Source organism: Hyaena hyaena, unplaced genomic scaffold (genome assembly GCF_003009895.1).
Source record: "Hyaena hyaena isolate Hyena2069 unplaced genomic scaffold, ASM300989v1 scaffold_219, whole genome shotgun sequence".
In the NCBI taxonomy this organism is placed as follows: Eukaryota; Metazoa; Chordata; class Mammalia; order Carnivora; family Hyaenidae; genus Hyaena; species Hyaena hyaena.
This window is the reverse complement of record NW_024080850.1, coordinates 1,899,774-1,914,708: the sequence shown is the minus strand read 5'-3', so window position 1 is coordinate 1,914,708 and position 14,935 is coordinate 1,899,774. Positions and strand designations below refer to the sequence as shown.

Below are 14,935 nucleotides of genomic sequence, written 5' to 3'. Positions count from 1 at the left end.
AACGGAAGCAAGAGAAGGCCAATGATTTGCCCCAGGTGATGCAGCCAGCTAGGAGCAGAGGCTGAGCTTCTGGCTCCAGGGCCAATGCTGGAAACTGAAAGATGGCATAGTGCAGTTGAGAGGCTGGGAGGAAATGATTTCAAGCAGGAGAAAAGGCGCTGGCAAAGCCCATGAGGTTGTCTGGATGGCCAGAATGGAGTGAGAAGTATTAGAGGGAGCAAGGGAGGCAGGTGACAAACTGGGACAGTAGGGATTTGACTTTTTCTTCTATGCTCTGTGAGAGACCTTTGATGGATGTGTGTAGCAGCCACATAGTGAGATATACATGTTTAAGGAAAGTACTATGATTGGAGAATGGAGAATGGAGGGGGTTAAGCAAATGAGTAGGGACCATTTGGAAGCCCGTTGTAGCCAATCAGGCAAAAGTGATGGTCGTTGGGACCTAGGGTGGCAGTGTAGACAAAGAGAAAGGTACACATTTAGCCTTGTGAAGGTATTTTTCTTCATCCTAAGAGCAATGAGCTTCCCATGAAAGGGGAGAAGAAGAAAGAACTGGGGATTATGTAGCCTGGATAGAGCCAGCCTTCCTCACAATGTCCTGGGAGCCCAGGTCTGACATGGGTTAGGAGGGACTAGATGACAAGCCTCATGCCATCAAGGTTCTGTTTGCCTTTTATCTCCCCCACCCCCCAGGGCTGGCACGCAGTGGGTGTTCAATAAACATTCAACAAATATGTGAGGGACTCCACTAGCTAGCTCCCTGGAGGCATGGGGGACTTGGAAGTCTGGCCTGGAGACTGACTCCATGATCTTACTGTGGACACTGAACCTGGTGATACATTGCCCCAGGTCAAAGAAAGAACACAGCTTTATTGTGAGCTCTGCCCTGAAGAATTCCGAGGTGGTTAAAGACACACAGTGCATTCCCTCAACCTGGACACGTGAGGCTGGGAATAGAAGGGGACGGTTCAGTGAGGGCAAGTGACAAAAACTAGCCTTTGCTATGGCATCTTCCTATTCCCTCACCATCACCTCCCAAGATGACCCCATTGTAGGGGAGGAATGAAGGCTCTAAGCAGCAGAGGACCACTGTTAAACAAACAGACAGAAAAATCTACCTAGTCCCAGTGGAAAAGATACCAGGTCTTCGGGGCCCCTTTCCTGCTTTAAAACCTTTATTGTGCCCCATGGCAGGCCTGGAATTTGGTCATGCCAGCTCCATTCCACTGAGCTAACTGGTGTTTGTTCAGACCTGGCCTTAGTGTTCCACTTCCCTGAGCCTTCCATTAAAAGTAGCCTCTTCCTCCTCTTCTTCCACTCCTCCTCCTCCTCCTCCTGGACCCTGGGACTTTCAGATAGAACTTACCACATGCTGCTTCTTCTCCCAATTAGCACAGGGTCCTGGATGCTCACCTGCTGGGTTCAGAGAGGTAGATACCAAGGTGGCACTTGCCCTCAAGCAGCTTGCAGCATCCTTCCCTCATCCAGCTTGCACCGAGGAAAACAACAGAATGTGGTGATGGTTTGGTGAAGTGTGGGAGCCCAGAGGAGAGGGCTGACAGTGGCCAGGGGAGGGGCCAGGGATGGAAGCAGCTCCTGGGTAGGCTGACTGTATGCCCAGCACTGGGCCCTGAACATTTATACCCACCATTGAGTTCACTGACACCACAGAGCAGCTCTAAAATGTTCTATTTCACAGGTGAGGAAACTGAAGCCCTGAGAGTAGTAGCTTGCCCTTCATCACCCAGAGGAAGAGGGGGCCTGATCTGGTTCATGCTGGTGAGGCTTTGCCTTGACCTCCTTCTGCTGGCCCAAGGCTTCATGTCCTACATTTCTCCCTTCCTACGTCCTGCCACACTACACTCCCTGCCTCTGCCCTTGCTGCTCCCTTTTTCTGTAATGCCTTTGTCATTCCCTCCCCACAATACTGCCTTATCTATCTGGCAAGTGCTGATTATTCTTAAGGATTCAGCTTACCATGGTGGCTTACTTGGGTGACCTGACAGCCTGCTGTGTGCTGGGCTCTCAAAAGTGCAAATATACAAGTGTTCTTTTTTTTTTTATGTTTATTTATTTTTGAGAGAGAGGCAGACAGACCATGAGCAGGGGAAAGCAGAGAGAGGGGACACATAATCCAAAGTAGGCTCCAGGCTCTGAACTGTCAACACAGAGCCCAACATGAGGCTCGAACTCACAAACCACGAGATCATGACCTGAGCTGAAGTTGGACACACAAACAAATGAACCACCCAAGCACCCCACAAGTGTTCTATTGACTCCCTCAATGGCCCTCCAAGGGCAGAGCTGTTATAAGCCCCATTTACAAATGAAGAAACTGAGTCTCAAGGGGTCAGTCAGCTTTTCAGCCACCTGGCTGGTCAGAGGGTCAAGTCCAAATCTGCTCTTGGACTGTGAGAGAGAAACCAAGGTCTGGGAGACTCAGCTGACCTAAAAGTCTCCTCCTTTCCCTTCTACCCTCCCTCCCAGCATCTTTCTTTCCATCCTTCCTTCAGTAAATCCTATTGGGGATACTCTGTGCTTAGTGAATGAGGAAATTCACATGGTGCCCACCCACCCTGTCCTGACCATATTGGGGGCTCAGCAAACATTTGAAGGACTGTCCCTGACCTAGAGCAATGGCCAAATGACTGGACAAAGGGTCTTGCCACTGGTGTCAGTAAGAAGTAGATCAGGCCTTGTGCTTCAGGCTGCAGAGGAGGGAGGGCAGATGGAATAGGTCCAGAGGGGAGAGAAGTGGAAACAGCAGAAGGCAGAAGATAGATCTATCCTGGAAACTGTGGATGGCTGGAAACAGTGATGCTGCCAACAGTAACAGGGTCCTCGGGAAGGAGCAGCCATTTGTCCGAAGACTTGGGATTACAATTACGTTCAGACTGCCAGAGCTTATGGGCCAGGCTATACTGGCACCAGTTCAGAGCCCAGACTTGGGTCACACAGGCCTAGGTCCAAGTCCTGTGTGACCCTGCTCTGGAGAGGATGGGGTCAGCCTCCGTGGCTAGTGAGGACTCAGGGCCAAGGCCTGCAACATGTAGGTAGGAGCAGGCTGGCCACCCACTGAGGCATGCCCAAGCAGCTGGACCAGGGCTGCCAGGGTGAAAGGCCAGCCCAGCATGCCAGGGAGCCCTAACCAGAGAGCCAAAAGCTGGCACACACTTGTCCTTCCCCGCCCAGGAGGGCATGGAGCAGGCCAGAGATGGGCTTCATGGCCTGGGAAGTGGAGGCAGACAACAGCATGGGCCCTCTCCAGATACACAGCCCCATCCAGGAAGGGGCAGTCCTGGGGGTTCCAGGCCTTCCCACAACTTAGAGTAAGAAGACCTGATTGGGCCTCTGCCAAGTGACCCTTCTTCTCTGGGCTCCAGTTTCTCTCTAGGTAACTGAGGACTGGGACACAATTGCCAAGGATCAATGCCAGAAAGGGTATAGGCATACCCTGGGCAGGGTGGGCATGGGAGAGAGCAGGTGAAGGCAGCCAGACCACAGAGGGCTGGGGGCTTTGCTTTGCAAGGTCCTGCTGCTGGAAATCTGATCTCTAGGCTGCCTACCTGGGCTCTTAGGGAAGCCTGCTCTGGCAGAGTTCTCCACCCCACTAGCACCATAGCCCTCACTCCCAGTCCCTGCCCACAATCAGAGTTTACTACTCCTTCCCTATATCTGTTTAACCTTAAATGTCCTCTCTTAGACTATAAATTCCATGAGGACAGAGAGCACACCTGGCCTATATGCCTCTGTCTTCTTCAGTCATGTACTTATTGAGTACCTACTATGTACTAGCACTGTTCTAGACACTAAGGAGACATCAGAGAACAGATAGAAAACACTTTCACCAGGGGTGCCTGGCTGGCTCATTTGGAAGAGCATGTGACTTGATCTCGAGGTCATGAGTTAAAGCCCTATGTTGGATGTAGAGAGTATTTAAATAAATAAACTTTAAGAAAAAGTAAAGAAAACTCTTTATTGAAAAAAAAAAGAGAGAGAAAGGAGCATCTGGGTGGCTCAATTGGTTAAGCGTCTAAGTCCTGATTTCAGCTCAGGTCATGATCTCAGGGTTGTGGGACCAAGCCACATGTGGAGCACCAAGCTCAGCATGGACCTTGCTTGAGATTTTCTCTCTCTCCCACTCTCTCTGCTTCCCACCATCTTGCTCACTCACTCTCTCTCTCAAAATAAACAAACAAACAAACATTAAAAAAATAAGATGGGGCACCTGAGTGGTTCAGTTGGTTAAGCATCGACTCTTGATTTTGGCTCAGGTCATGATCTCGCAGTTCATGAGATCAAGCCCTGCATCAGGCTCTGTGCTGATAGGGCAGAGCCTGCTTGGGATTCTCTCTCCCCCTCTTTCTGCTGCTCTCCCTGCTCTCTATCTCTTGCTCTCTCTCTCTCAAAATAAATAAAATAAAAACATAATAAAAAATAAAAGGAAGGAAGGAAGGAAAAAGAAAACCTACTGACCCAAAAATAAGGGACGTGAAGTGGAAGCTGGGGCTACAGTGGTCTGGAAGCTTAAAACCTTCCAGTGAGCTCTCTAGATGGAGCCCTCGCCACTCACAAAGGCCAGGCAAGCTCTGCAAAACTCTGGGCATGGGTGGCAGAGCTGAAACGGGGCCAGGCCAGGCTGGCAGAGGAGGGATGTGAACCAGATTGCCCAGGATCCCATACACCATGACTACATGGTCCAAAGGTCACAGATTGGTGCTGGGAGGAGAGGCAGCATGGAGCACAAGGCTGGTGATGTAGGGCAAACCAAAGTGAGGGGACAGGTATCTTCTCTCTGGATCAGTGAAATCACTGGGTGTCAGAGCAACGTGTGTGCAGTTAATAGATAGGAGGGGCTCTAACCCAGAAGTTTTCAAACTTGCTTCTAGCAGCGTACCTCTTTATTAAGCCAAACTCTTCCTTAGAACCTAAAGAATGATACTAACAGTTGGATGTGCTCTGTTGAAACAGCTAGGGGCAGTGTTTCCCCTTCAGCTCTGGGCACATTCCCCCAGCACTAACAATCCTACAGTATTTCTCAGGAACCTTGGGGACCTAAGGAACCCAGTTTGGAAACCACCCATGTAATCCATCTCTTTTATATTATAGGCAAGAAAGCCAAGACCCAGAGCATGCAGCTACATGTCCATGCTCTCCCTGAGCTCAGAGTTGATGGGGGTGACAGGCAGGTCACTGGACAATCACTGAACAATGTGATGGGTGTGGGGATGGCAGAAGCCCGGCACTGGGGAAGCCCTGGTTTGCTCAAACACTCCACCACATTCCAGAATGCCTCTGACGCACCATAGGTAGTGCCAGCCCAGGCAGCAGTTGGATGGTGACTGTAGAGTTCCCAGAGACTCACCCAAGGGTCCTCCTCCTTGGCAGCAGACTGCCTTCCTGACCTGATGGTCCCACTCAAGGGTGCATCAGATCCAGGCTATGAAGCCCCACCCATTGCCCCGAAGTGACAATCCAGCTCTGCCTCAGCTGCCCATGTGCCCTGGCTAGCCACCTGCTCCCACCAAACCTCAGATTCTCCTCTGTCAAACAGAACTGTAGTGGCGATTCCATGAAGATACTCTGCCTATGGCTACCACATCCAGAGGCCCAGCACCAATTGAAGGGGAAGGCTGTCCCTCCATCTTGCTTACCCACTTGACACCCTATATCCACCTTGCTTCTCAAAGAGAACATTTGGAATCTCTGTTCTCAGTGTTCTTGCTACATATCATTGTCCAAAGGTATCTATCTCCCACAGCACCTCAGTGGTTCAGAGGAACCATGTTTGAAAACATGAGTATGGGGGCGCCTGGGTGGCTTAGTCGGTTAAGCGTCCGACTTTCACTTAGGTCATGATCTCGAGGTTCGTGGGTTCGAGCCCCGCGTCGGGCTCTGTGCTGACTGCCAGCTCAGGGCCTGGACCCTGCTTCGGATTCTGTGTCTCCCTCTCTCTCTGACACTCCCCTGCTCACGCTGTCTCTCTCTCTCCTAGAAATAAATAAAACATTAAAAAAAAAAGAAAGAAAGAAAGAAAACATGAGTATGGAGGCGCCTGAGGGCTCAGTCAGTTAAGCAACCAATCTGGTTCAGGTCATGATCTCGTGGTTGTGAGACTGAGCCCTGTGTCAGGCTTCTCACTGAACATGGAGCCTGCTTGGGATTCTTTCTCCCTCTCCCACTCTCTCTCAAAGTAAATAAACATTTAAAAAAGAAAAAGGAGGGGCGCATGGGTGGCTTAGTCGGTTAAGCGTCCGACTTTCGCTTAGGTCATGATCTCGCGGTTCGTGGGTTCGAGCCCCGCGTCGGGCTCTGTGCTGACTGCCAGCTCAGAGCCTGGAGCCTGTTTCAGTCTGTGACTCCCTCTCTCTCTGACCCTCCCCTGCTCACGCTGTCTCTCTCTCTCTCCTAGAAATAAATAAAAAAAACATTTAAAAAAATTAAAAAACAAAAAACAAAAAAAAAGAAAAAGGAAAACCTGAGTACAGCAAAAAGAGTGGAGGCCACAGAACCACATGAACACAACATGTGCTTCTTTGAGCCTCTGTCTTCCCACCTGTGAGATGGAGCTAAGATCACCTGCCCACCTACCTGGGGACATGACTGTATGAGTGAGAGGGTCTGAAACACAGAGAAGCCACAGACAGCATAGACAGAGCCACTTGGTGCTGGGACAGGAAGAACAGGGATGGAGGAGCTAGATTTAAGCAGGGTTCCTGAGTTCCCAAGCCACACAGGTGGCCCAGCCTAGGAGGCTATGAACGTGTGTAGTATGTGTGTCCCACCCCTTTGGACCCCATCAGCATCTCTAATGAGGCCTGATCCTCACTCCAGCCGAAGACATCTGCCCAGAGCCCCGATAGGCAGCCCAGAGCCTGGGGATTCAACCCTTGATGCCAGGTGGTACCTGCATGTGAGAGGTAGTCAAGTTATGTGGCCAGGTTGGCCAGTACCCTTTGTGCCCTTCCTGCCTGCTTATTCCTAGGTCCCTATCCCTCTTTTCTGGGGAGGGACTTTTCACTTATTCCTTCTCTGAAACCACTCTGGGCAAGGACACTAATATATATCAGATACATCCCTACTCCAAATGGAGAGGTACCAAGTAGGGTGATCAGAGCTGTAGAGTTTTAGGGAGTCCAGGCCCATCCCAGAGAGTCAGGGAAGCCTTCCTGGAGGAGGAACTGCTAAGCTGAGGCTACAGGACAAAACAAGGTTACCAGTAGGTAAGTGGACAGAAAAAAAACCCTCTCAATCCACTGGAGCTTGAGACTTCTCATCTGTAAAATGGGTGGTTTAAATAATGAGTAGCAAGCATTTAGCACTGAGCATGGCCCACAGTAGGTTCTTCGCCTGGAATGGGCATTGCTGTTATTTTTGTGTCGGGCAATGTAGGCATCCCAGGTGGAGGGAACAACACATGCAAAGGCCCAGAGGCCTTTGAGGCAGAGGGATTCTTTAGATTCCTGGAAGAAGCTTGTGAGGGTCAGGGCCAAACCATGGATGAGACAATGGGAACTTACGTAGACTCGACGCAGCTCCCTGCAGACCTGGCCATCAGCCGACAGAGTCCTGGTGTCTCTCTAATCAGGGAAGATTGGTGTTATCAATACATCCTGTGTAGAGGCCAGGAGAGGTGAAGTAGTCAGCCATAGTCAAAAAGTGGCAGAGCCTAGATGCACACCCATGTCTCTGAGGCTTCCCATCTGCCATGAGCCATCTGGAGTGAGTCCTAGGGAGCACAAAGAGTATGTGTGCTGCCTCTATCGTGGCAGCCCTGACTGGCTTCAGCCAAATCTTTGCTTGCAGGCTTCAGTTTCTCTAGCTGCAAAAAAGGGACTGGGATTAAAATCAGTGAGCTACCAAACAGAGCCTTGCTCTGTTCTAGGCATTGTGTGCTCTCGTCTCATTGAATCCTCACAAACAGAAGAAATGGATGCTCAGAGAGATCAGGGAACTCTGGGAGGTCACACAACACAGAAAAGGGCTGCATTATTAGCCAATTTTACAGATGAGGGCATGAAAGTGGCACAAGAAGCTGTAGGACTGTTTGACTCCAAAGGTGTGCCAATCCTAACCATCTGACCATTTTGCCCCTTGGAGAGCTATGGAAAATTCTCTGGCTTGCTGCATCCAAAGAGGAGGTATAGGGAGTGAGCTGAGCCCATAAGGATCTGTGACTTCACCTTTTGGAGAAGCAGGAAGCCCTGGGCATTCCTGGACCAGATAAAAGGTAGGTGGCGCCCCCATAGCATCCCCATTCTCTCACCTTCCTCCCTAGCTGGCCCCCAACTCTGGGTTCTACTTGACCCGCTCTCCTTTTGCATATGCAAAGTGTGACACCCTGCCCTGGAAGAAAGACTGGGGAGTGGTCTTTGTAGCTGTAACTCTGAGGTTGGGCAGATGGAGTAAGAGTGCCCATGGACTCTGGAGGCAGAATTTTCTAGGTTTCACTCCCTATTTAGCTACTTCTGGGCAGCATACCCATGGAGAAGTCCTTATCTCTCAGAGAGTCTTTGCAAGATGATTGTAAAAATGAACCAAGAAAACATAGGCCAGGGCTTTGGTTCTCCAAGGAAGCCTTCTCCCCTATCTCAGCCGGCACCATGCTCAGACTATGGGCTCAAGGCTTTTCAGCTGTAAAACGGGCATAGGAAGTTTAAATAGATAATGCATGCAAATGCCCAACACTTCCAGAGGTCCTCGGAAGGGTAGGTGCCTTGGGAATGCAGACACCAGATGCACTCCCCAGTAGGGGTTCAGTGCTCACCCCCAAGTTTGGGGGGTTTCTTTTATGGTTCCCAGCCACTTAGGCCAAACAGGCCCCCTGAACCCATGCCAGGCAGAATCTACTCACACCCCATCCTGACCATGACCCATACATGGAGGCCAGAGCAGTAGCCCAGGCTCCCCACAGTGCCAGTTGGCCCGAAAGAGATTGAACAGTGTCTGGGAGAGTATCGCCGGTGGGTTCCAAAGGACATGGCACCAGGAACAGGGAAAGACCTGGAATCAGAGACCCCTGGGCATCCCAGAAAGGTCATGGGCTGCGTTGAGCAGGGGTGTCTGTAGCCCAGTCGCGGGATAGGCAACCAAGAGAGGAGCTAGGGCCAGTGCACCCGCGCAGGAGGGTGGGGGAACGCGCTCAGAGGCGGAAGGGGCACGCGGAGACCCCCATGGGGCACCGGAAGGGGAGCGCGGGGCGGTTGGCCGCAGCGGGGGCGGCGGCCGTTGGAGAGCAGCGGCCTGGGCCAGGCGAAGTCAGGCGTCTGGCCCGGCCGGGGCCACCATGACCAAGGACTCGCCCTGCCCTTCGGGCAGCGGCCGCGCGACACCCAAGAAGCCAGGTAGTCCGGGTCCGTCGGCGGCGGTGCTGGAGGAGCAAAGGCGGGAGCTGGAGAAGCTGCGGGCGGAGCTGGAGGCGGAGCGGGCGCGCGGACGGGCGGAGAGGCAGCGCTTCGCGTCCAAGGCGCGCCAGCTGCGGGAAGCGGCCGAGCGGGAGAGGCAGCAGCTGGTTGACCATCTGCGCTCCAAGTGGGAGGCTCAGCGCGACCGGGAGTTGCGGCAGCTGCAGGAGGACATGCTGCGGGAGCGTGAGGCCGAGATTCGGCAGCTGCTGCGCTGGAAGGAGGCCGAGATGCGGCAGCTGCGGCAGCTGCTGCACCGCGAGCGCGACGGCGTCATGCGCCAGGCCCGGGAGCTGCAGCGCCAGCTGGCAGAGGAGTTGATGAACCGTGGCCACTGTGGCCGCGCGGGGGCGCCCGACGTTGCTGCCGCTCAGTGCCGCTGTCGCCTGCAGGAAGTGCTGGGACAGCTTCGCTGGGACACCGACGGCGAGCAGGCCTCGCGCATCCGACACCTGCAGGCGGCGCTCGACGTGGAGCGCCAGCTCTTCCTCAAGTACATCCTAGAGCATTTCCGCTGGCATCCCACTTTGCCGGGGTCCCCCGACCCCCAAGCTGTGCATTCTTCGGAAGAGCCGTCCCCCCAAACCGCCGGCGACACCCCTGGGCCCCCAAAGTCCGTCTGTAGACTCGAATCCCTGAATGCTGACAGCCTAAGCGATGGCGTCCGCCTGCGCTCCCGCTCCCTAGATGTGGTGCCAACCAGGAGCTCCAACTCCCCAGACAGCCTGCTCCACACACCGCGCGCCTGCTCTCTTGACTCCTTGGCACCAGCGCGTTCCCGCTCTCTTGACAGCACCCTCAGTTGCCCCAAGGCCCCCGAATCGAAGGAGCGGGACTCCTCGCCAGACGCCTCCATCTTAGGCTCCTCGAGTCCCCCGCCGCCGCCGCCGCCGCCGCCGCCGCCGCCATCGGAGCACAGGAGACCTAGTGACCCTCCGGGAGAGGACTCCTCGAGCCAGCCCTGCCAGGCCCTGGTTCCCCTGCCGCCGGATCTGGACTGTCAGGAGCTGGTGAAGCAGAACTCGGAACTGTCAGAGGCGTTGCAGGTGCTGGCACGCCGCTGCTCGGGACTGCGGGAAGAGAACATGCAGCTGCGGCGCGCAGGTTTCCAGGACAAGTCAGACGAGAAGGTGAAGCGGCTCAAGGTGAAGCACGCGGAGCTTGCAGGCCTCGCGAGGCGCCTAGAGGACCGGGCCCGAAAGCTGCAAGAAACCAGTCGGCGGGCTGTGAGCGCGCCTGTGCCGGGCGAGAGCAGCACTGGCCTGGAGCTGTGCCAGGCCTTTGCCCGCCAGCGCGCCCGGGATATGTCGGAGCAGGCGAGCGCGCTGCTGGCCAAGGACAAGCAGATCGAAGAGCTGCGGCAGGAGTGCCACTTGCTGCAAGCGCGCTTCGCCTCAGGCATGGGCAGTGTGCCGCACCCTGGCGGAGGTGCTGCCCAAGCCCAAGCCCAGTGGCTCGACATCAGCGAGTTGGACCGACTGCAGCGCGAGTCGCAGCGGGAGGTGCTCCGCCTGCAGAGACAGTTGACGATGCAGCAGTCCACCGGCTGCGCCCGAGCTGAGACGGACGGCCAGAGCTCACCCTTCGAGGAGGCGCGGCGCCAGGTGCAGGCACTGGAGCTGGAGCTGGGCGCGCGGCGGCGCGAATGTGAGGAGCTGGGCGCCCAGGCGGTAGCGGCGAGGCGGCGCGGCGAGGAGGCTGAGGCGCGGCTGCAGGTGGCGCTACGCGAAGGGGCCTGGCTGGCGCAGGAGAACGCGCGGTTGCAGGCCCAGGCCGACTGGACGCGGCAAGTGGCGGCGGAAAACGACGATGTGCTCGGGCAGCTGGGGCGCGCGTGCCAGGAGCGCGACGCCGCCGGCATGCTGGCGGAGCAGCTGCTGCAGCAGGCGGCGCGCGGGCAGGACAGGCAGCAACAGCTGCAGCACGACCTGCAGAAGGCCCTGCGCGATCTCCAGGCTGCTAGGGAGGAGATGCTGGCGCTGCAGTGTCAGACTGGTCACCTTCCCCAGAAACTCCGGGAGGCCCCCCAAGGCCCGGAGGCTCAAGTCAGAGAGAGTGGAAGGACCAAGTTCCAGCCCATGCCTGAAGACCAAGCATCTTCACAGCCCAGTACAGACAAACAAGTGAATCAGGAAGCTTCTCAGCTGGAAAGTCCAGCTGCTATCAGGGAGCCAGCCAGTGACCCTCAAGTGCCAGACAGAGTGCCAGACAGCCGACCTCTGGACTCCAAGTCCCAGGCCTGGAAAACTAGCTCCCCTTCGAATTCTTCCTCTGAGGTGGAGTCCATATGGGCCACAGTGCCATCTTGCCCGACTCTGGATATGGACACAGCCAGTGAGGTGGAGGATCTGGAGCCTGACAGTGTGTCCTCTACCTTGGAAGCAAGGGGCTCAGAGGCCCCCCTGACCCCTAAACGCAAGATCTTCCTGGCTCGGTATAGCTACAATCCTTTTAAGGGACCTAATGAGCACCCTGAGAGTGAGCTGCTCCTCACAGCTGGGGATTATGTATATATTTTGGGGGACATGGATGAAGATGGCTTTTATGAAGGGGAGCTTAAGGACGGCCGGCGGGGACTGGTGCCCTCCAACCTGGTGGAGCAGATTCCAGACAGTGACATCCTGGGCTGCCCGCCCCCCAAGTCTCCTGACTTCGGCCCTACTCAACTCCTAGGTAGAAACAGCAAGGTTTTGAAGGAAGACACTAGTCACAGCTCGTTGCCTGGGAAAGCCCAGGAAGCTATGGACAAGGGACCATGCCAGATGGTAAGGGCAGGCTCCAAGACAGAGGTGGCAATAGGGATCTCAGATGCCAAGACAGAAGACAGCTGGCTGGGCTCGCTGCAGTGTGGGGAGGAGAAGGGCTTCTCTAGACCCCTTCTGGGGGCCACAAGGGTTTTTTGCATGGCTCCCATTCAACTGCACCTGCAGAGTGTTGCAGCCACCTCAGCCAAGATTACTTGGGTCTACGGCAGCAGCACTCACCCCTACGTGGTATACCTCAATGGCCAGGAGCATGCCCTGACCCCAGCAGGTGTGAGATGCTACACCTTCCGCAGCCTGCATCCTGGCACGCGGTACCAGGCACGAGTGGAAGTGCAGCTGCCGTGGGACTTGCTGCGGGTGCACTGGGAAACAATGTCCTCCACCATCACCTTTGACACACCCCTGGCAGGACCTCCTGACCCTCCGCTGGACGTGCTGGTGGAGCGCCATGCCTCACCGGGCCTCCTGGTGGTCAGCTGGCTCCCTGTAACCATCGACTCTGCTGGGTCATCCAATGGAGTCCAGGTCACTGGCTATGCTGTGTACGCTGATGGGCTCAAGGTCACAGAGGTTGCTGATGCCACTGCTGGGAGCACCCTGTTGAAATTTTCCCAGCTCCAGCTGCCCCTGATGTGCCAGAATGTCTCTGTGAGAACCATGTCACTTTGTGGTGAGTCCCTGGATTCGGTGCCAGCCCAGATCCCTCATGACTGTCTCACCTGTCACCAATTGCCAGACACTTATTCCTTTAGCTACCCCTGTGGTGACCTGTCTGCCTGCAGATGCACAGTCCCCATCTGTTCTCAGAGGCTGGCACTGGATCCCTCGAGTGCCAAAGCCAGCTCCCACACTCCTGGAAGCTGCGGGGAGCCCCAGGCTGAGTTTCTAGAAACATTTCCTGAAGAACCTTCAAGGAGGCGGCCCCCAATGCACAACCTGAATTCGGAGGGAGAATGTGCAAATGTGGGGTCTGACAGCCAAGCCCAGGGGCCAATAGGGACCCAGGAGGTCTGCAGAAAGGACCCGCTCTTTCAGAAGAGTCCCCCAAACCACAGACCACTTCTGCTCAATGGACAGTCTAAGGGAGAAAAAGACTGCTACTGGCACATGGGCGCCAGAAAAAGCCCTACTTCAGGAGTCATCCATCTGTTCCCAGAGTGTGGGCTCGAGAAACAACCGCATCCAGAAAAGACTGCTCTTGAAAAGGTCCTTAGGCAAAAGCAAGATACTGATGTGTTTGCCCCTCCCCAGCTGGACACCAGCCAACCGTATGTGTCTGACTTCCACAACGACGTGTTGCAGGAGGAGGAGGCAGTGCACTTCAGTCTGTGGGGCCCAGAGAGGCAAGAGCAGAGAAAGGAGTTTAGGACCCAGAATGGGAAAGGTCAGGCTCTGGGGGGCAAGAGGGAGTGCCAGCTCCCAGAGCCCAGCCCAGCACCTTGTCCAGCTCCATCAAGCAAAGTCATTAAGATGTCCAGGGGTGGCCCCTCACCACTGGGGACAGGGGTGGACACTCTAGCCAGGGTCTTTGTGGCCCTCTTTGATTATGACCCCCTGGTGATGTCTGTCAACCCCAATGTTGCAGAGGAGGAGCTGGCCTTCCAGAAAGGGCAGCTGCTAAGAGTATGGGGCTCTCAGGACACTTGTGGCTTCTACCGTGGTGAATGCAATGGACAAGTGGGCAACATACCTGGGCACCTGGTGGCCGAGGTGAAGGTGGGCATGGAACAGACTGATGGGAGGTGGCATTTGCCAGCGCAAGGGCACCTGTCCTCGGTGGCCCACCTCAATGACTTTGGGGTGCTCACCAGCCCCCAGGGCTCCTTTCCTATGCCCCAAGGAAACCCCAGGAGGTCACCACTGTGGACTCCAACAACCATGATGGCAGCTTTGGACTATGACCCCAGTGATGGGCGAGAAGAGGGCCAGGTGAAGGACAAGCTGTCACTGAGGGCAGGGGATGTGGTCACGGTCTATGGGCCTGTGGATGACAAGGGATTCTATTATGGGGAGTCAGGTGGTCACAGGGGCCTGGTCCCAGCCCACTTGCTGGATCACCTTTCCCTTCATGGTGAGTGAGCAAGGCTCCTGCCGGGGTAGTGGCCTCTGGCCACCCACACCCAGCCAGAGGAGAAGCAAGCACTGGGACCCTAACTCCAGCATCCCTCCTCGACTCTGTGAGCAGCACTTGCTCCAAGTGTCACTGTGCAAAAGTGACACCGGTCCCCAGGTGTCACCTGCCTTTGAGAGGAGCAGGGCTTAGGTCTGAACTGAGCTGTTCCCAGAAGAAAACAGAACAAGCAGCCCGCAAGAGTCTGACAGACTGTTTTGGAGTTGTCAGTGACCATGACCGGTATTTGGAGAAGGACCTTTTTCTGTGCTCAGTGTGCATTTTCTCTAGGAGTTTCTTTAGGAGTATCTCATCCATTGCCTTGTATGAAAATCTCAAGAAAAGCCTGGCTCTCAAAAAAAAAAAAAAAAAAGTGACCAGAATGTTTTGTTCTATCTTATGTTCAACCCCTCATTAAAATGTTCATAGAAAAAAGAAAAATAATACTTTAGAACTAAAAGCACAACCAACAGAAACACGAACATACCTCTCCTTCCTCTCCCTTCTGTCCAGGGATCCTGCAATGGCTGCAAACGTGTGTTCCCAGCTGGGGAGGGCACTTCCTTATTCTCTGGAGGGGGCTTAGCTTAGGGTCTTCTGGCAGAGCTACCAAGAGTCAGCCAAGATCCAGGACTGAGAAGCAGGCCCCTAAAGGC

At 54.8% G+C, this 14,935-nt stretch overlaps 1 protein-coding gene across 1 annotated transcript; it reads left to right on the top strand.

The window, feature by feature from the left end:
* The first annotated feature begins 9,213 nt into the window (after positions 1-9,213).
* Positions 9,214-14,652, top strand: LOC120238831 (RIMS-binding protein 3A-like). The gene has a single exon (XM_039242862.1). The coding sequence runs from the start codon at positions 9,287-9,289 to the stop codon at positions 14,246-14,248; it is 4,962 nt and encodes a 1,653-aa protein (XP_039098793.1). The 5' UTR covers positions 9,214-9,286; the 3' UTR covers positions 14,249-14,652.
* The last annotated feature ends 283 nt before the right edge of the window (positions 14,653-14,935 follow it).

Bases quoted from the DNA above. Each gene is read 5' to 3' on its own strand.
- LOC120238831 (XM_039242862.1), top strand. From the start codon at position 9,287: ATGACCAAGGACTCGCCCTGCCCTTCGGGCAGCGGCCGCGCGACACCC.